We start from the raw sequence: 21311 nt of genomic DNA, 5'->3' as shown, positions 1-21311 counted from the left end.
CGTTTGTAACGTTGTCAAGCTATTTGCAAGCAACATATTACATTTCTTAAAATATTAGCCTTTTGTATCCGATTCATAGACTTTGCAGTATGCAAATATTAATAACAAAACTGAAGTTTGATCTGTGTAGGCCTATGCGGTAAAAATTGTAGCCTCAGAGCAGCAGATCAACCAGTCGACCACTGAAAATGATGAGCCCGAAATTAGTGATAAGGAGGCCATGACTACAGGGACAAGTAGAGAGGATAAATTAAAGTTATTTAATGTAAGAAAGAGCCAAATATGTATGCTACATGATGAACCTATATGCCTTGTTTGCTTAAAAGAGGGTGTAGTAAAGGAGTAGGCTAAATCACCAAACAACAAAATAGCCTACCCATGCAAAAAACATGTAGCCTAAACATTAGTTCAATATGCCTCTTTGTGGAAGCGTGGGATAGGCTACATTTCAAAGGCTTTCTTTCTTTCTGTCTTTCTTTCTTTCTGTTTTTGTTAACTTGTGGAATAGTGGAATATTTTTTGTTAACTTCTCAGTTGAAGTGAATTAATATAACCTTTACACATTTGTTCAACCATGGTACTAATAAAAACTACAGGATAGTAAGAGCTGAAATGTTGCTTCATTTATCCAATTTCCACCACTATGGAAAACGTGGGCCGGTCTTGGGCCTGAAACTCCCGGGCTGAAAAGTGACCCCAATCCGGCCCTGACACACACACACACACACACACACCCCATTTTACCGCCACAGTGTTACTAAGATGACATGTTTGGCTGGGAAACTGGATGATTTGGTTGGACAACATTTAAAAAAGGACGTCTGGAGTCCATTAGACTGTGTAACATTCTGTATGGTACGGTCAACTCTCCATTAATGTTGGGTTTTATCCTCAATATGCCATGTTTCCCGGCAGTCAATAGAAATAATTCTTGCAATTATTATTATTATAAATCTAAAAAATGTTTTACCTGGTATTCAAAATGATGTTGAAGATGTCAGTGTTTTGAAAATGCTTGTGTGCATTTTGGATGGTGCAAGACAGCTCTTTTGTTGGGCATTTGTTAACTTTTGACATTTCTTTGTTTTTCTATATGTATTTCTATGTTAAAGGCTCCTTTGGTGATCTTACGACACATGGTATCTCTTAAATGCTCCTCAGTGACATGTTCTAATTTCTACTCCTTCTCTCCTCTCTTCTCCTCCCTGTTCTCTCACAGATTTGGACCTCCTAGATGCCTTTGCTGATGATTTGGACAGTAAGTTTTGATATTTTGATATATTCATATGAATACCTGTAACAGGTAAGGGAGAGGGGACGATGTTGCTTCATGTATGTTCCGCTTCTGAGTTGAGTCTGTTTGTAGCTCATACTATGTTCTTTTGTGTTTTCCTACAGAGGTCACAGAAAAACCGAAAGTGCCTGACGCACCCAAAATCCCAGGTAAAACCCAACTCCTTCCAAAGAGGTTTGCACTGGTCCCCACACTGTAGACATTAGGATGTTGTGAGCAATGTGTGTGAAATGCTGGAGTGGGGTCTGTTACACTGAACTCAATGACTTGTTGCATGTATGTGATGAATGGAAAACCTGAATGGTTGAGGGATGAGCCTGATGATTATCTGTTAGCTGCTCAGGTGTTAGCAAGGCCTGGGGTACTGTAACTGTTAGCCTGATGATTATCTTTTAGCTGCTCAGGGGTTAGCGGGCCTAGGGGTAACTATTAGCTTGATGAGCTCAGTATCTGTGTTAAAACCCTGATGTTCCTCCAGATCACTCTGATCTCTCACACACATTAGGCCCATAGTGTTGTTGACTCTCTTTATGTGTGGATCTCATGATAAAGCTTTGTGTGTGTGTGTGTGTGTGAATGTGCAGCAATAATGAATTCTGATTAGTCAAAATCTCTGGCTTGGGGTTCTTTGACATGGTGTGTGTGTGTTTGTGTGTGTGTGTGTGTGTGTGTGTGTGTGTGTGCTCTTGTCTCCTGTCATATGGGGATGGGATTGAGGGTCTCGATCGCCACCATCTCTCATGTTGTTGTTGTTGTTGTTGTTTTCAGAGCCTGCCGCACCAGCCGGGGGTGGAGGTGAGATCCTGGACAGCACTGGACATTTCCTCCCTAACCCCTAATTAAACAGACAGATAACTGCCAATACTTACAATCTCTTTAACTTTAGAGCACAGGATTAGCCTTTTAATGTGTGTGTGTGTGTGTGTGTGTGTGTGTGTGTGTGTGTGTGTTAGATAGAGATGGCAATGGAGGGTTTGGTAGAGGAGAGAAGAATGGAGAGTTTGGTCAGCGTGTGTGTGTGTGTGTGTGTGTGTGTGTGTGTGAGTGTGTTAATAAGTCAGTTGCATGGCACCATCATGAAATCATAGCTGTCTTCTCTATCCTCTCTCCTCCAGGTGGACTGGACCTTAATGATGCCTTAGGAGAGGCTGGTAAGTTATTACATATTAATTATATGACACATATGTATGTCTGTGTACATGTTATAATGTTATATATATTATCTGATTCTCTGCATGAGAGCTTCAAAGTGAAACTTATTTCTATATCATATAATCTTTCTTTGTAGATAACACTCCTACAGATCCTAAGAAGCCAGCAGGAGGTAATGCGGACACAAACACACACACACAGGACACACACACACACACACACACACACAGGAAGTAATGGGAGATTTACATCAACCATGAAAGACTGGCACACAGAGGGGCCAAAAGATGTACATGCCACACTAGAGTTATCTGTTAACTGATGATGATCTGGATTTGTGGCTGATGTTTCAGCGAGGCATAGGGTTACCTGTTAGCTTGATGATTATCCGTTAGCGAGCAGGGTTGGTTCAGATTACTTTGAAATGTAATCCATCACTGACTACAGATTACATGGTAATTTCTGTATCAGTATCAGTAATATAATCAATAGGATTACCCAAAACATGTAACATAATCTGATTACATTAATATTACTTTTTTCACAACTTGCACACAACATACACATTCTTATTTTCCTTCCACTGTCTTTAATTCAAAGTTGTAGTGATATTGCCAAGTACTGAACGCATATTTCCCAACTGGAACTGGTGTAACGGTCGACGTCAACAGCTCCTCTTTCTTGGGTTTTGATTAGAACTTTTTTCCATAGACAATAAAAGAAATGGACACAGCAACCCCATCATTCGCCTTATTCACCCGGCTGCCATTACGAGGCTAAAGGCTCAGTGGCGGCTGGTGGTATTTTTTTATTTTTGAAATGATGACCCCACCCCCCCACCCCCGGAAACGAACACTGCGCCTAACACACTTGCCAAAGTTGGTGAGGTTGAATGTATGAGACACATGATGACATTGAACTGTCTGCAATGGCACACCAAAAGCTATGTTGTTTGATCAGTCAGAGAGCTCAGAGTAATTTGTTGAGAAATCAAGACCTGTTTACCACCATCTCAAAGTACAGGCCACAAATGGGGTGTAGTAGGCCTAGGACTGGACAAGACAGTAAACAAGGTTTATGTATTATTATTATAATTATTATTATTATTATAAGTTTGCATATTTTTGTTAGACATATTGCTTGCAAAGACTAGGCTATCTATGGTCATGCCCCCAAAAAAGAGCATCTCCACTTTAGCACTAATTAGTGACTAGGTAAGTCTCTATATACTGAAAACAATACCAACTATATTTTCTGATCTTGATATAAGATGAATAACACTTGGTTAGACTGTATTAGATAAGCAGTTTTTGCAGTGTATTAATGTCAAGTTGTTGATGACCACAACATCTTGAAACATCAACCTTCCAATATTCTAAGCTACTAATTATGCCCCATAAGCAATGTCAAATTCAGTAGCCTATTAAGAGACACATTCTTGCTTCTGGGATACAGAAATTATACCATGACTGCTGCTCTGGCATATGTTTGACCAACCGGTTTGTTTCTGTCACTGCCTTCCTTCTATACAGAAGTAAAAATCCACTTGACATTTGCCTCCTGATACACTGAAGAATCCTAGAAAATCTTTCTGAATCAATCAGTGTCTATTTCGTTTTTAAATGGTAGTTGAAATTTAGCTTCAAGTAGATTGTTCTGAATTGTCTTTGACAAAGTTGAGGATTTAAAATGGGAAGCCAAGACGTTATAACACATCCATAACATAGGCTAATGTTATAACACATCAGTGTTAACACATCACTTACAGGATGGCTACGTTGAGAAGCTGCACTTTCTAATGCATAGCCTACTTGGAACAAGTTTATCCTTACCGTAGCACCAACAAACTGTGTTAATTTCACAAGAAGTCTCTTGGTCTCCCCTCTGCATTCACTCATAGGTCCTCATTTCAAAAAACTGTAAAGAATCCTCTAAATTGCGGTCAACGATGTTCATCGCCTGAAACTTCCGTCGAATCCATCTTGCTAGGACTTAGCGAGTCACTGACGTTAGCTGTGGGGAGACTGCTAGCAAGCTTTCTATGAAGGTATATTGGGTGCAAAAGTGGCGAGCACATTTAACTGCAGATTTTGCATGTGCACACTAAAGTCGTAAATGTGTAACAGTAAAGTTGAAGTTGTACATATTTTTTTATATCTTGTTAACACAAAATAGGGGCTACGGGTTCACAAATCCTTTTTACAGGTACACAAATCCTATCCTGTGAGTCACAACTTTCAAGAGTCATGCACTTGACACTTTTGCTCCAAACGTTGCAGCGCAGTTGGTGCGAAACACATTTGCACATCCGTGTTTCATAATCTGAGAACATGCACAACATTCGTGCATTTGTAAACCCAAATGTGAACTAATGCATCCGAAGTTGTGCATCTGTGAAATAATTTCTCATTAATAAAATTCTTCAGATCGCTTTGATTTTCTTGCACGACTACAAGTCAATTGATACAAGTGCTCGAATCTGCTTCTACGAGTGACGAGTGACTTTTGCTCCTGGCTAGGTGATATAATAGGAGCAAAAAGATTTGTATGTGTGCACGTCGAGCGAATCGATCGAGAAAACAAGCCGGCTCTGGATCCTGGATCGCGCTCAGACTACCATTGCCTGCTCATAAAGTAAGTAACCTAAGCATGTTTCCTTATCAATGAAGGACACACGATTTATAGTTTTTCTTTGCACAAAGCGAGGAAAAAATATTTGTTGCGGTGTGTTCGAAAATTGAACGATTGTGTCAGATTATGTGTCCTAATGATTTTGGACGGGCAGTGTTATATTTCTGTACTTCTAAACTAGTTATTTATCTAGCGATAGCTAGCTAGCTTGATCTGGCACTGGAGGATTTAGCAAGCAGGTAAGCTAAGCTAAACATAGCTGTCATGATAATGTAAACCAACAAACAAGATAACTTTCTTCATATTATTATCATGTTACTTACCTTATGAGCAGGCAATGGTAGTCTGAGCGCGATCCTGGATCCAGATCGGCCGCCTTGTTTTCTCGATCGATTCGCTCGACGTGCACACATACAAATCTTTTTACTCCTATTATATCACCTAGCCAGGAGCAAAAGTCACTCGTCACTCGTAGAAGCAGATTCGAGCACTTGTATCAATTGACTTGTAGTCGTGCAAGAAAATCAAAGCGATCTGTAGAATTTTATTAATGAGAAATTATTTCACAGATGCACAACTTCGGATGCATTAGTTCACATTTGGGTTTACAAATGCACGAATGTTGTGCATGTTCTCAGATTATGAAACACGGATGTGCAAATGTGTTTCGCACCAACTGCGCTGCAACGTTTGGAGCAAAAGTGTCGAGTGCATGACTCTTGAAAGTTGTGACTCACAGGATAGGATTTGTGTACCTGTAAAAAGGATTTGTGAACCCGTAGCCCCTATTTTGTGTTAACAAGATATAAAAAAATATGTACAACTTCAACTTTACTGTTACACATTTACGACTTTAGTGTGCACATGCAAAATCTGCAGTTAAATGTGCTCGCCACTTTTGCACCCAATATACCTTCATAGCTTTCCCCCCTAGCTGATGTTAGAAAACACAGAGCTACACACAATACTTCTAAATAAAACGTTCTCCCTTACACAGAAAAAAATCCGATGTACCTTACAAAATGAATGTAAAACAAACTATGTGAATGAGTTACACAATTCATAATGAAACTCTAGTGAGGTCACTAAAGGCAACTGAAAAGTGATGGCAAGCTAATGGAGACAGTGATTGGCCAGAGTGTTGCGTCAATCATATTCAACGGCAGGAAGTGGGAAATTCTGCCCAATCGGTCACTGCTTCACGGGTGGGACTTATCTACCATAAGGATCAATTGAAACGGAAAAAATCCACGAGCCGCCTGGGGTTTCACTCGATTTACATTGAAGTCAATGGGGAAAGATATCTATGGTAGTGAAGCAAAACGAAAAGTTGGCGAAGGAGTCTGATTCACTGTAATTCTCCGTTCCACCGCGGGTGACGATGGCGCTGTTGTCACTCACAGAATTTATTTCAGGAAAACAGCTCGTGTTAGTGACTGTATTTCTGTTTCAAAGGAGTAAAATTGGGATTATTATAAGATTTTTTTGTGTTTTGTTTTTTACTTTTTTTTGGTGAAGCACTGCTTCACCTGTAGTCTTATAGAAGCCTCCTCTGTAAAGGCTACACTAGCCATTACACCTCAGTCCAGCAGATGGTGGTGGTAATGCACTCCATTTGCAAACTGCCAAAAAAGTCTCACCAAAAAAGAAGAACAGGCCGTGGCCTACTGGTTAGCGCTTCGGACATGGAACCGGAGGGTTGCCGGTTCGAACTCTGACCAGTAGGAAGCGGCTGAAGTGCCCTTGAGCAAGGCACCTAACCCCTCACTGCTCCCCGAGCGCCGCTGTTGTTGCAGGCAGCTCACTGCGCTGGGATTAGTGTGTGCTTCACCTCACTGTGTTCACTGTGTGCTGAGTGTGTTTCACTAATTCACGGATTGGGATAAATGCAGAGACCAAATTTCCCTCACGGGATCAAAAGAGTATATAGACTTATACTTAAACGGAGTGCATTACTGCCAAAACTCGATTGGCTTCTCTCTTGGCTGTATGTCTCCACGTCCCCCCACATACTTCCCCCGATTCACTGTGAGCTTCTCCTGACAATACGATCATTTCTCTACTGTGCGACAGAAAGATGCATGGTCATGATGTCATTGTTAGCCACATTTGTTGTTTACAAAAAAGGCTACTACGGGGCCATAACGTGAGATACAAGGTAATGGAGCCTTTCATACATTGTTGTGTTTCTTTAGAAATAAACAATGGACAAATAGAGTCTTTAAACGCTTCAGATGTAAAGTTATTCGCTGTCAAAGTGACGCCAAAATGAATGGGGGTCAATGGAATGCTAGCGGCAGGTGAAGGCTTATTAGCCTCAGAGCTTCCCATAGGACAGTGTTACTCATTGCGCGGCTCGCGAGCCACATGCGGCTCGTCAAGCTATAATTGATGGCTCGCATGCAGCTTTGGCGAGATTTCGCCAAATTTGGTTTCACTCATTTTGAGTAGGCCTAAACTGTTCGCCAAAGGCTATCATCTCTGGCCCCAGCTTGATAAAAACAAAAGTAGGCTCTGATTTAGCCTAGTCTACTGTATGACTTCAACGAGGTGATATTTAATTTCGTTCTGCTTACAGTATCTCACTGCCACTTGCAACGCTTTTGAATGCAATCCGCTGCCCTGTTTACCGGCAATGCTACAGCGGACTTAAACTGGCACCTTGTGGCGATAAGTTGTAATATATTTCATGCAGCTGCGTGTATCACGGAAAGCGTGAATGTGCTATGTGGCCATTTCTAAATGGGACCCACTGTAGGCTATGTGGTAACACAGCCAATATATTTTTTTCAAATGTGCTTCATAAACATACAATACTGTACTACAAAAACACAAACATCTGAATTATATTTCTTCCTTCACCCAAATAATGAAGGTGAAAGGAAGTTATTAAGCATTATCTGTATATATATATAGCTGTAAGCAATATTTAGCTGTATTGGCTGTGTTATTTCTTTTTTGGTGGGATATTTATATGTAGAAATGCACATTTGCAAAGGTGAGTTATATGTTGTCGTAAAAGTGGCTCTCTTTTTGATTTTGCACTACCTGGATCTCTGGTTGACACTTTGATATGGGTAATCGGTGTTTTTGATTGGTCCCCATGGCCCTTTGATATGGGTAATCGGTGTTTTTGATTGGTCCCCATGGCCCTTTGATATGGGTAATCGGTGTCTCTATTGGTTTATCTGGGTGATCGGTGTCTCTGATTTCTGAGCTAATTTTATTCAGACAAATCAATGCATAAACACAATAATATGATATGTTTGTGTGTGTGTGTGTGTGTGTGTCATACCTGCAAACTAGTCACCTTTCGGCGAAATTCGCCGTTTTTGAATCAAAATATGTCATTCACGTGAATCGTGTAGATCCGAAGAGTTTTTTTTTTTTTGGGGGTGGGGGGCAATTTCCCATAGTATGGAGTGAGACTATCGTCGATTTCATGCGAGATTGATAGGCAAGTGATTGGCCTCTCTTTGTGCTATTTCTGAAGACCTACCTATCAGTTGTTTCTGAGGGCGGGCTTTATCTCTCACTTTCTGTTACGCATAGCCTGGCCTGCAGCAGCGATATGACCAAGGAAAAAAAGAAAATGTTAGCTAACAAACACGGCCACATGCTACACTCTCTCTGACTATAAGCTCAGGTAAAACATCATATTGTTAGGATACTTTTCTCTTGCCCTCAGTGGGTTAAATGAAAGATTTGCTGAGGTGAGGATAACAAGTGTTTAGGCTACTCGCAAATTCACGTTCTCGCAGCTGGCCGTTTTGAATTGCTTTGCGAAACAAAACGACTCTGCACTGAGTGCGATTGAGAATTTAGCTCGGCTTAATAGTTTAATATTGTCTTGGAAAGTTATTGCTTGTTTACGAGTTATTTCATTTAGCATTATATTTTCCATGTGTCGATGATGGTTAGACATGACGTCCTCAGGGAGCGCAGACCTTTCCAAGGCCAAATGTAGTTATTTGCAACAAATCTGAAAGTGGACCTTGCAAAATATGTTGACTTGCTCAGTGATTAAATTTGTTTGTTTTCTGTGTAGCATATAGATCATAATTTTTGATAATTAGCGCGCAAACAAGCGAGACCTAGGCTTCTAGAGTAGACTGACATAACGCACCTATTGCTGAGACCCGCCCCTTTAGTCGGAATGTGATCATTGCAGTCTCGGTAGACACGAGAGGAGCAGAAAGACACCAACATAACATGAGGGATAGATGTATTTCTTCACAAAAAAATATCAAATAATAATGGATTGAAAAGAGGTACTAATAAACCAGACATGCTAGAACAGATACCAGAAAGTGGCTATCCACAGTCCCTTTCTATCAACACCAGTGATTTTTATAGATAAGGATTAGGCTTTAAAACAGATTGTCAACATTTATGTTGTTTGGTCTGTTTTTGGCTGCATACATGAAGGCCAAGGTGGGCAATGTGTTTTCCCTGGTTTGAGGTAATACTGACATTTCTTCAAGGATGGCAGGTCTGAAAATATCTTCTCCATCATTAAGTTATTCAATTAGGCTAAACATGGCCTTAACTCAAAACAGCTGGTAGGCCTACTGTTAGGACTATGTCATTTTAATATGTAAAAGTGTCAAATGCAGCTATATTTAAATTCTGCTTACTGCACGTTTATTATACAGTTTTTTCTGATTGCTTAAGCACATTTTTTGTCACTATGGCTTTTTTTGCAAAACTCTACACACAAATGGCAAAACCTCTCACCCAATCAGCAAAACATTGTAGTTCTCTTGCAAAAGCTAACACACCTTGCTTAACTCTTCACACCTTCGTAAAAATTGTGTTTTCGTATCTAACAGTAAACACAAGCCATCACAATAGTAAGCACACAATGTGCCAACAACACACTGATGGTATGAATAAAAAACACATCTGGCTTTTGCTTTCTCTGTGCACAAGGTAGACTATGTCAGTTTGAGGTCATACTTTTGTCATAGTTCTGTAAACATACAGGGATCGATCCAAACTTCCAGTATTACAGTGTTTATTTACACACATCAAAACAAACACAAGTGTGTTTTTCCAAGTCAAAACACAAAATAGCATTTCACTGAGACAAAACAAATCAGTCTACATCGGGTCGTCTCTCTCAAAATTCTGTCTACATCACATGCAATGTCCTAGTCCAAGGCACCGGGAAAAATATATTCTGGAATGACGTATCCAGGCCTGACATGACAATATCCCCACATGTAGACTGTTTTTTTTGTCTGTAAAAGGGCTATTTCTTTCTCTTCTCACTCTTCCTGCTCACTCCATTGTACCCATTGTACATTACCTGTGGCTTATTTATAGTGCTTAGGCTGATTGCAAAGTGAACTAATTATCTAAAACAGTTTTCACATGAGAAAGTGTGCCAGAGAGTTGGCAAAATAGTGTAAATAATAGCCATTGTGCCTACAGTTGTGCAAAGTGTGTGTTACAAAATTGCAAACTGAGTGCAAAGCAGTGTTTGTGCTTTTAGTTTTGCGAACTCAGTGAGTGGTTTTGCCATTTGTGTGTAGAGTTTTGCAAAAAAAGCCATAGTTACAAAAAATGTGTTTAAGCATTCAGAAAAAACTGTAATATAATATGATAATATTCAATATTCATTATTGCAGGTCTACCCATGTGCATGTAATGTAAATGTCGGTTAATCCCGATATCCCTTCATTTACGTGTTAAAATGTAAAAGCGTCTTTCGGAAATATGTCACCTTTTTCAGCCCTTCTGAGTTTGCAGGTATGGTGTGTGTGTGTGTGTGTGTGTGTGTGTGTCTGTGTCTGTGTGTGTGTGTCCAGTATGGAAATTAGCACCAGCCACCCGCCAAATGCTGGTAAAATATGAAAATGACTGGTAGAGAGAGATAACGACCTCTATTTATCGATGGATGAGAGTTTCAAAGTCAAGCTTGTTATTGTATCATTATTTTTTTCTTTGTAGACACTCCCACGGATCCAAAGAAGCCAGCCACCGGAGGTAATGCAAATTCACGCACGCACACACACACACACACACACACACACACGCATGCACGCACACATGCACACACATACACACACACACACACACACACTCACACACACACACACACACACACACTAGGGTTGCCACATTTGATTTGTGAAAATCCGGGACATTCATTGCCGACCGACCCCCCCCCCCCCCAAAAAAAAAAAAAAAAAAAGTTATGATTTTGATTAATGTTAAATGCCTTTAATTATACTAGGCCTATTACTGGTTTTAAATAATAATTTATTAACAAATGCTGCAAATGTTATACTGTTTAACTATAAATGGTGCATTCATTGTCACTTTAAGGTTGCTGAGTCTAAACGGTTCTTATAATGCCCTTTCACCAGCTCTTTTAAGATATAAGGCTAATCCATAAAACATTAACAATACTATGCATAATATTAAGTTGTTAGCCTACCCACTCCGAAAAGTTACCCATTTTCACCCTGTCGGCGTTGTGTAGGCCTACTGTGTACCCTATCTCTTTTTTTTCTCCGCTGGCCCTGACTTTGATTGTAGGCCTGCTGTATATCCTCCTCCGTCTCGCGGCCCATTTTATCAAACCAAATTTTTTTTTTTTACTAGGCTACCCTCTCCAATCTGTTGCCTACCCGCACGCACTCACTCTCTTGGACATGCTTGCTGCGCGCGGCCGGTAGTTGTTAGTTGATGGTTAAGATACACTTTTGTTTCGTAGGTCTGCATTACAACCAATCAAATAAGTGCATGCCTGCCCCTGACAGCAGGATACAATCAAGATAACTTAAGAAAAATAGAAGGATTGCAGGAGCGGAACGTAGGTTTTATTGAAAGTGAAACTAGGGAATACTTAAAAAAAATAGAAGTGCCTTTGCACCAAAAAAAAACGGGACATTTGGTGTCCCGGGAAAGATTATCAATTTTCCGGGACAGACATTAAAAAAAGAGAACAATCCCGGGAAAACCAGAACGTGTGGTAACCCTAACACACACACACCTCTAACCCTAACACACACACACCTCTAACCCTAGCTCAGAACGTGTGGTAACCCTAACACACACACACACCTCTAACCCTAGCTCAGGAGGTAATGCAGGCTCCAATACTGACACACCTCTGATTCCCTGCTCTAAAGTCTGTAATCAAATCAGCCTCAGTGCCCTTTAAGTCTGTACTTGAATCTCCCTGCTGTCTCTTCCAGGTGACCTTGACCTTAATGATGCTTTCGGAGGCTCAGGTAAGTCTCACCAACTATAGTTCTCCAGTATACTAAAAATGATCTGGAATCCCAAAAAGCTTCAAAACAACTGCTGAGCTCGGAGGTTTACTCTTCATCACCATGTGTCTGTGTGTGTGTGTGTGTGTGCTCGTAGATGGATTTAATTTGAACGATGCTCTGGGTCCAGGTAAAACTCTATAAAAAGTGTGAGGTGTTCTTGGGTACCGGAGTTCCGTCTTCTTTCTAATACTATCACACTCTGGGGTATCGACAAGGGGGCATCGGTGTTCACTGTTGGAACCTGTTCAAACTGTTCCTTCTCTCTCTCTCCAACTCTCTCTCCTTTCTCTCTCTCCCTCTCCAACTCTCTCTCTCTCTCTCTTTCTCTCTTCAACTCTCTCTCTTTCTCTCCAACTCTCTTTCCTTTCTCTCTCTCCCTATCCAACTCTCTCTTTCTCTCTCTCTCTCTCTCTTTCTTTGTCCATGTCTCTGTCTTGATCTTTTGTCTCCAAGCTGGTATATTTGAACTCTTATTCCTGATATCATATGTGTCACTTTTGCTATCGACTCTGTCCACTAATGTCTCAAATATCTGTCAACCTGTGTGTGTTCATATGTGTTTGTGTGTGTGTGTGTGTGTGTGTGTGTGTGTGTGTGTGTGGGTGTGTGTGTCTCTTGGTGTGTGATTACGTGTGTGTCTGGTGTGCGGACGCTGGTGTGTGTGTGTGTGTGTGTGTGTATGTGTGTGTGGTTTTTACCTGTGTGATCTTATCCAGACCCTGAGCAAGACAAGCCAGCTGTAGTCCCCCCTAAAGACGGAGGAACGAGTGGAACTGGTGAGATATCATTCCTACATTACACAGTGTGTGTGTGTGTGTATGTGTTTGTGTGTGTGTGAGTGCGTGTATGTGTGTGTGTTTGTCTGTGTGTGTGTGTGTGTGTGTGTGTGTTTGTAAGTGCGTGTATGTGTGAGTATGTGTGTGTGTGTTTGTCTGTGTGTGTGTGTGTTTGTTAGTGTGTGTATGTGTGAGTATGTGTTCGTGTGCGTGTGTTTTCAAATTTGCATGTCATAACCTCCCAATTATTTTGCCTTGAAGGGGGCGGATCCTTTAATGACAACGACCTGTTTGATATCGGCGGAGGAAGTGACTACAAACCTGACAAAGGCAAGGGTAGAGGTTAGTCATCCATCTTTAATTCTCTCTCATCCTCCTCTCCCTCTCTCTCTCCTCTCTTGCTCTCTCCTCCTCTCTCTCTCTCTCTCTTCCTTTCTCTCTCTCTCTCTCTCTCTCTCTCTCTCTCTCCATCTTTCTCTCTCGGGATCAGGTTGCCTCTACACCCTCACAGTGGCCGGGATCAGGGATGAAAGTGCTGTATGTAGCCTGTAGGGGTCAAAAAACCCCACCTCAGACACACCACTTCAATTGCATGACAGCTGACACACACACACACACACACACACACACACACACACACACACACACACACACACACACACACACACACACACCATCTGGGGTTAACAGGGCTGAACTTCAACTGAGGTGTACATGAGAGAACTCCTCTGAGAGAGACAAGTATGGCACAGTAGCAGTTTCTTGAGATCAGTAGAAGTACAGAGAAGGCAGAAGTGCAGGAGCTCACTTGTAGCCCCGTAGCTTTGATCAGAAGCAGCTTTGTGACTGCGGCGGCAGAATTGTTGTCGCTGTCATGACGGCAGTCGGCATGGAAGCGATTATTCCCCTCCACAACAGTGCCGATGCAGCTGCAGCAAGGCAGCTCCGCTGGCTAATGGAGGCCATATGGCCAGGTGAACTCCAGTAACCCCACAGACCAGCCAATCAGAGCAGGCGCTTTCCTGGCTCAGAGCAGAGCCACGCCCAAATTGCTGGGCCTTAGACCAACCAGAGCCGACATGGAGGGCGGGAGTCGACTACGGCACGCCCGACTCCACTCGACTCGAGGCTTCGGTCTAGTCTCATCAACGAGTTAAAGGAGATAAAACTTTAAGATCTACATTTTCATTACAGACATAAACGAATGAAATCGGTCCAGATTGGACTTAGAACGCTAAAACATCCAACTTAAAAGGCTGTTCAAGGGGCCGTACAAAGTAATTGTACAGCCCCTTTGGGGCAGCCGTGGCCTACTGGTTAGCGCTTCGGACTTGGAACCGGAGGGTTGCCTGTTTGAACCCCGACCAGTAGGCATGGCTGAAGTGTCCTTGAGCAAGGCACCGAACCCCGCACTGCTCCCCGAGCGCTGCTGTTCAGGCAGCTCACTGTGCCGGGATTAGTGTGTGCTTCACCTCACTGTGTGCTCACTGTGTGCTGTGTGTGTTTCACTAATTCACAGATTGGGATAAATGCAGAGACCAAATTTCCCTCACGGGAAAGAGTATATCAAAAGAGTATATACTTATATATACTTATCAAAAGAGTATATATACTTATACTTATACTCATATATACTTATACTTATACTTAATTTCCTTATTTTCTCCACCAACTAGAGAGAAAATGTTATTGAAAGTGCCAAACATGGGGAGCAAATGAGTGTTTACTTAGTTACTGCCTTATATTCTTTTCTTCCTGGTCTCAGATCTGTCATCCCATTCCGTCCTTACTAGCCAATTATCACATGAGGCCTCTATTCTGATGAGTCGATAACAGGCTCTGAATCGATTAGTTGGCTCTTAATGGGAGGGGAGGATCTACAACGTGCTCTGTTTCACTCTGTATTTGATGTGTTCGGTTTCTTAAGAGCGTTTGGTGAGAGAGTAGCCTGGAGATTCCAGACACAAATCCGAAAGATTAAGGGTCTGGCCATGAATAATGTAATGGCTCAACTCGAGGGGCGGCACCAAGAATGCTTTTAAAAAAATCTCACTGCACGCAACTGGATAACACTATACGACCAATGTTTACTGACCGATTCCGGACTTCGATGCAATTGGATAAAACTACGACTGTCATCTGTTTAGCTCGCCTCTGGCCCGCCTATATCAGATACACCGATGTGATTGGTTCCTCGCGATACAAGGGAGAAAAATTGTGCTCCCGCGAGAATTCTGGATTCCCAGGGTAGAGAGAGAACATGTGAGAGGAGAGGAGTTATTGCAGTGTGTGGGGAATGCCCTGTCATTAAGAGTGAAGCTCTCACAGCGTCAGAGCCTTCATGTGTAGTCTGGACGAGTGTGTGTGAGTGTGTGTGAATGTTAGTGTCTCTGTGTGTCTCTCTCTGTGTGTGTGTGTGTGTGTGTGTGTGTGTGTGTGAGAATGTTAGTCTCTGTGTGTGCGTCTCTCTCTCTCTCTCTCTCTCTCTGTGTGTGTGTGTGTGTGAATGTTAGTGTCTCTGTGTGTCTCTCTCTCTCTCTCTCTCTTTCTCTCTCTCTCTCTCTCTGTGTGTGTGAATGTGTGTGTGTGTGTGTGAGTAAAGAGTTCAGTTCTGCATCTGGATGAGTGAGATAAATGTTCAGAGCCTTGGCATACTCTCATTACCTCGTGCCACTGAGCTGCCTCTGCCATCTGTGTGTGTGTGTGTGTGTGTGTGGGTGTGTGTGTGCACCTGTGTGTATTAGTGTATGTATGTGTGAATATATATAAGCATGTGTTTGTATGTGTGTGTGTATGTGAATGTGTATGCATGTGGGTGCCTTAGTGCATCTGTGTGTCTTGGTGCATATGTGTGTGTGTGTGTGTGTGTGTGTGTGTGTGTGTGTGTGTGTGTGTGTGTATGGGTGGTTGAGTGAGTGTGCGTGTTTGGGGCTGCAGTGCTTCCTGTAGCCTGAAGCGGGCGTGTGGGAGTGTTGCTGACTGGACTCTTTGCTTCTCATCACTACATGTTTATATGTGTGTGTATGTGTCTGTGTCTGTGTGTGTGTGTGTGTGTGTGTGTGTGTGTGTGTGTGTGTGTGTGTCTGTCTGTCTGTCTGTCTGTTGGCGGCTTTGTTGCTGAATATAATTTTTGTTTCTGCTTTGATTCTGCAGCCAAAGCATCTGACGACTCCTCCTATGATCCAGCCAGAGATGGTATCTAGTCACACACACACACACACACACACACACACACACACACACACACAGACACACACACACACACACACACACACACAGACACACACACACAGACACACACACACAGACACACACACACACACACACACACACACACACACACACACACACACACAAACAAACATACAACATACTCAACTCAACACTCACATCTACACACACAAATACATTGAACACAGTTCACTTCTATTCACAACTACTCACAACAATACACAACCAATACTTATAGACCATATCCAACAGATGCCAAAGCCCCCATGCTGTTTTATGCTTCTGGTTTCCCGTTAAATAATGACCTCTGCTCTCCCCTCTTCTCCTTTCCTTTTCTCTCCTCCACTTTCCTCTCCTCCTCTCCCCTCCTCTCCTCTCCTTTCTCCTCCCCTCCTCTCCTCTCTCCTCACCTCTTCTCTCCTCTCCTCTCTTCTGTCCTATCCTCTCTCCTCCCCTCCTCTCCTCTCTCCTCACCTCTCCTCTCCTCCTTTCCTCCTCTCCTCTCCTCACCTCCTCACCTCCCCTCCTCTCCTCTCCTCCCCTCCTCTCCTCCTTTCTTCCTCTCTCCTCACCTCCTCTCTCCTCTCCTTCTCTCCTCTCCTCTCCTGTCCTCCTCCCCTCCTCTCTCCTCTTCTCTACTCTACTCCTCTCCTCTCCTTCTCTCCTCTCCTCTCCTCCTTCTCTCCTCTCCTCCTCCTCTCCTCCCCTACTCTTCTCCTCTCCTCCTCTCCTCTTCTCCACTCTCAGGACCAGCTGCTGACCAGCCTGCAGGTAAATTGTTCTGATATTTAAAAAAAATGTAATCTACCATATGTCTCCCCAAACACACACACACACACACACACACACACACACACACACACACACACACACACACACACACACACGGATGCACACACACACACACACACACACACACACACACGGATGCACACACACACACACACACATACACTCACACATGGTCATTGTTGTGTAAGTTGTGCAACCAATGGTGTGAGTGAACATACTTTAGACTTGTGTGGAGCTTGGTGCAGCTTTGTGAGAGGTATAAAGCCAGTGCGATGGCGTGATCCCACATGTCTCCATTCACCCATGAAGTGTGTAGGGCCAAATCAGCGTCTCGGCCGACGTCTTCACACATACATCAGACATCAGAGTGTGTGGACAGACACCTTAACGCTTGAACTGATTATGCATAAATAGCAGAGAAATTGGTAGTCTATACCCCACATCCTCAAAAATCCTCAGTAAAAACATTTCTTGAGAGCTTGTGTGTGTGTGTGTGTGTGTGTGTGTGTGTGTGTGTGTGTGAGTGTGTGTGTGTGCGTGTGTGTGTGTGTGTGTGTGCGTGTGTGTTTCCTGTCATACCTACTTGTGCTTTGTTCTGGTTGAGTGCTCTGCTGTTTTAATATTTCCTTTTGCTGTCCGGTTAGCTCAGTGGAAAGTATATGTGTGAGTATATGTATGTGTGTGTGTGTGTGAATGTGTTTGTCTGTTTGAATGTAACTGTGTGTGTGTGTGTGTGTCTTTGTGAGTGTTTGTGTGTGTTTGTCTGTTTGAATGTAACTGTGTGTGTGTGTGTGTGTGTCTTTGTGAGTGTTTGTGTGTGTTTGAATGTTTGAATGAGCTTGAGAGTGCGAAAACAAACTGTGTGTTCCCAGTGTTTTTCCTGTGACTCCTAATGGCTCAGTGTGGACATGGTGGAAAGAGTGTTTCTGCTATGAGTCACACACACACACACACACACACACACACACACACACACGCACACACACACACACACACACACACACACACACACACACACACATACACATGGGTCTGCTTAAAGCAGCCTTTGTTCCTCCCACATGTGAAGAGTACACACTCACACTCATCCTTCCCCAGTCACACACACTGACATGTTGAACACACACACACACACACACACACATACTGACATGTTGAGCTGTCATAAAACATCTCTGTGGATTGTCCTCAGACTCATTAAGTCTAGAAAGTAAACAATAACAGCCCAGCACTGCATAACACCTTAAAACAAAACAACGAGAAAACAAAAAAAAAGACAAATTTTGGTCAAAAATGATTCAAAGATATTTAGTCAGAGACTGCCTTGAGCTTTTCTCCTTTAATGAAAATATCTTGCTAGTGAGTCTCTGTGGATTTCATGGTAAAAAAACACATGCAGACAGTTTTGCTTATGTTCAAATGAAAAAAGATAATTTTTCCAACCAGTCAGATATGTGGGTCAGCTTATTTGCAGGTTGTTGCTTGTTTTTAGCAAGTACATAAAGATATTTGGGTTACTCTTAACTTGATAGTATCGACATAAGAGTGACATGACACTGTCATGATGAACGTGTCATAAACAAGTCATAAACGTTTATGACATAACGCTCCTGTCATTAAGTGTCATTCGCAGAGGCGTATCAAGCTTTTTAAAAGTGTGGGGGTTGTGGGATAGGAAAATGAAACAATCTGACCAAATTATAAATAACTCCCTACAGGGACGTTGTAAGTATTTTCTGAGAAGGGTGCGGACTATATTGGTGTCCGGGAGTTTCTCCCCCGAAAAAAATGTGAGATTCTGATTGCTAAACACACCATTGTAATGCAGTTTGGGAGGGACAGAAGAAGCAGTGCCTATGTGTGGCTTATGTGACATGTAGGCCTACATGATCTACCTGCTATCACTTCACTATTTGACACTACCCTACATGGAGACATATCTCATGTTATAAATCAAGAAATCATTTCAGAAAATATATGTTTTGTGCATGTGGGTTAGCAGGCTACAACAAATTGCCTCACAGATAACAGCCTAATTTCGAGGTATCACTAATACCTATTAAATAAATGTAAAGGACACAGAATAGTGACAGAACTGTAAGCTCAAATTCAAAAACGTTTGAAGTCCACCCATTATGCAAAGGGAATATAAATAGGCCTACATTGTGTTGCATATAGCCAGTTTAATTAATGTCAATTTAAAGATTATGATTAGCAGTTTCTATGGTTTTTCCATTGATAGTTACAGGAAGCCACGTTGTTGTTTAAACTATTGTTGCTTCTAGCCCACGTTACCTCCAGTTTCACTTGCTGCAGGACGCACACATTGCATGAGCGCTCATAAGCGTTCTATTTGAGTTATACATGCTGGAAATCTTAGTTCTCAGATGTAGAACTCAAATTTGTCTTGACGCCGCCGTTTGTAAGATCAAACTAAGATGTTCTACATGGAACTCGATCGTATTTAAGACAATAAGATCTCCAGTAGATGTAGCACTACGACACATATGACAGTGAAATGCCGCCGACGTTTGTAAGATCAGGCCAAATAAGACGTTCTAAATGGAACGCGATGTAATTAAGCTGATCTTTTCCAAGCTTCTTGGAGACATATGTGTGCTGACTGGGATATGTCTATATAGTTAATGACACCAAATTTATAAGTTTTGATTGGGGAAACTTTTAGCCTAGTTTATTTTAGTTTTCAGTCCGCGGTTCCAATTCAATCTTGCTGCAAATCAGACGTGTGAAGCACCGGGCATAACTTAATTTCGCGGCTACGTGTACCATTAGGTTAATTGTTGAGGAGGCCCATAGTTTGAGAAAAGCTGCAGATCATAGACAGAGAAAGCATAATGTTCCGAGAACAGTAAAGGTCTTTCTGCAGAAACAAGTGCCTCGGTGCGCGCACCCCACCCTCGTTTTCACTTTGACTCCCTGCATTGTGACAAAAACTGTCAGTCAGACAGTGAATTTTGGTTTACTAAATTAGCATAATGCGGTAACAATTATCATTTAAATTCTACCTGAAATCTGCTCACTGCAGACGTTATCATGCAGACCCAAGCAGCCGCACCCTTGTAAGACGCACACTTTGAATTTGATCAGAGCGGCTCTGGTTCTTCACTGGCTAACTTGATGTGATTGGCTGGATGACCGTTCAATCAAATCAACAGACCTATTTTTGTCTCTCTGTGTGTGCTTTATGGTAGATACGGTTCCAACTCTGTACGGGAGCGTCTATTTCCATGTTTTACTTTCATTTTAATCTGACAAAAAGTGTGGGGATAGAATCGTGTTCCAGCGAAAGTTAAAACACCCACATCCCCCACGCTTGCTACGCGCCTGGTCCAGTGTTGCGCGGTCTGCCCGAAATTAAGCGGTCGCCCGCGGATGACCGCGGTCACCCGCGGTTATGAGTCATAAACAAAATATTTTAATGATATTCGGGTCATTTGCGGGCGGGTCAGTTAAAATTAATTAAATATATATTTTCTACAAATAGGCCTACTTAAAATATCACGAGAAAGCTAGCATCAATACAGTAAAGCATCAATACAGTAACGTCAACAGTAAAGAAGCAAGACGCGAGTTAAAATAATAAAGACACCCCTTCAGGAAAAGCGATATAGGCTATGGTTATGGTCTAGGCCTACTTCTTGCGAAGCCATTTAAAAGTATGACAGCCAAAACGGGCAGCCTGCAGGAATAAATGTTATGGCACAGACTACACAGCCATATCTACCGGTATGTATAGGTTCGCGCATGCATAAAAGTTACCTTAGTTCGTTGTGTTTGTGACTTTAAACAGTGGATGTGCTTTAGTAAAGCTTTGTGTTTCATTCAGCATTATAAACCAGTTCTTACGCTAACGTTTTGACCAGCAATGTATCTCTCTTGCCTACCTCGCCTCACCATTTCTGTTTTCGAAAGAAAGATGTATGTCCATGGCCTTCAAATCTTATCCTAGTGTTCTTATCCTTTGTGCGTTGCGTGCGTGCTTGCGCTCTTATTCTCATTCTTTCTCCTGCGCAAACATTATGTCCTGCATGCTTACTGCGTGTAGTTCTACTGCATCAAGTTTCGTAAATAAATTAGTTTGTTTTTACAGAAATGGCCTACTGTCACACTGCATGCAGCCTATAACCA

General features: G+C 42.2%; 1 protein-coding gene across 3 annotated transcripts in view; it reads left to right on the top strand.

Annotated features, from left to right (window-relative positions):
• cd99 (CD99 molecule) overlaps positions 1–21311 on the top strand; it is a 39765-nt gene that overhangs the window by 7522 nt on the left and 10932 nt on the right. For 2 of the 3 annotated variants that reach the window (XM_076302869.1, XM_076302870.1), the window contains exons 3-14: positions 1220–1258; positions 1399–1443; positions 2063–2089; positions 2410–2445; positions 2583–2618; positions 11033–11068; positions 12286–12321; positions 12458–12490; positions 13080–13139; positions 13401–13481; positions 16293–16334; positions 17118–17141. In XM_076302869.1, coding sequence (XP_076158984.1) covers positions 1220–1258; positions 1399–1443; positions 2063–2089; positions 2410–2445; positions 2583–2618; positions 11033–11068; positions 12286–12321; positions 12458–12490; positions 13080–13139; positions 13401–13481; positions 16293–16334; positions 17118–17141 — 495 coding nt within the window. The remainder of the gene's footprint in view (positions 1–1219; positions 1259–1398; positions 1444–2062; positions 2090–2409; positions 2446–2582; positions 2619–11032; positions 11069–12285; positions 12322–12457; positions 12491–13079; positions 13140–13400; positions 13482–16292; positions 16335–17117; positions 17142–21311) is intronic. The other variant, XM_076302871.1, reaches the window with a different exon arrangement.

Source organism: Alosa pseudoharengus, unplaced genomic scaffold, assembly GCF_046254945.1.
Source record: "Alosa pseudoharengus isolate Yale_2024_CS ecotype anadromous, Long Island Sound unplaced genomic scaffold, YU_APseudo_1.1 YU_APseudo_1.1_scf_24, whole genome shotgun sequence".
Lineage (NCBI taxonomy): Eukaryota > Metazoa > Chordata > Actinopteri > Clupeiformes > Clupeidae > Alosa > Alosa pseudoharengus.
This window is presented reverse-complemented; position numbering and strand designations above follow the sequence as displayed.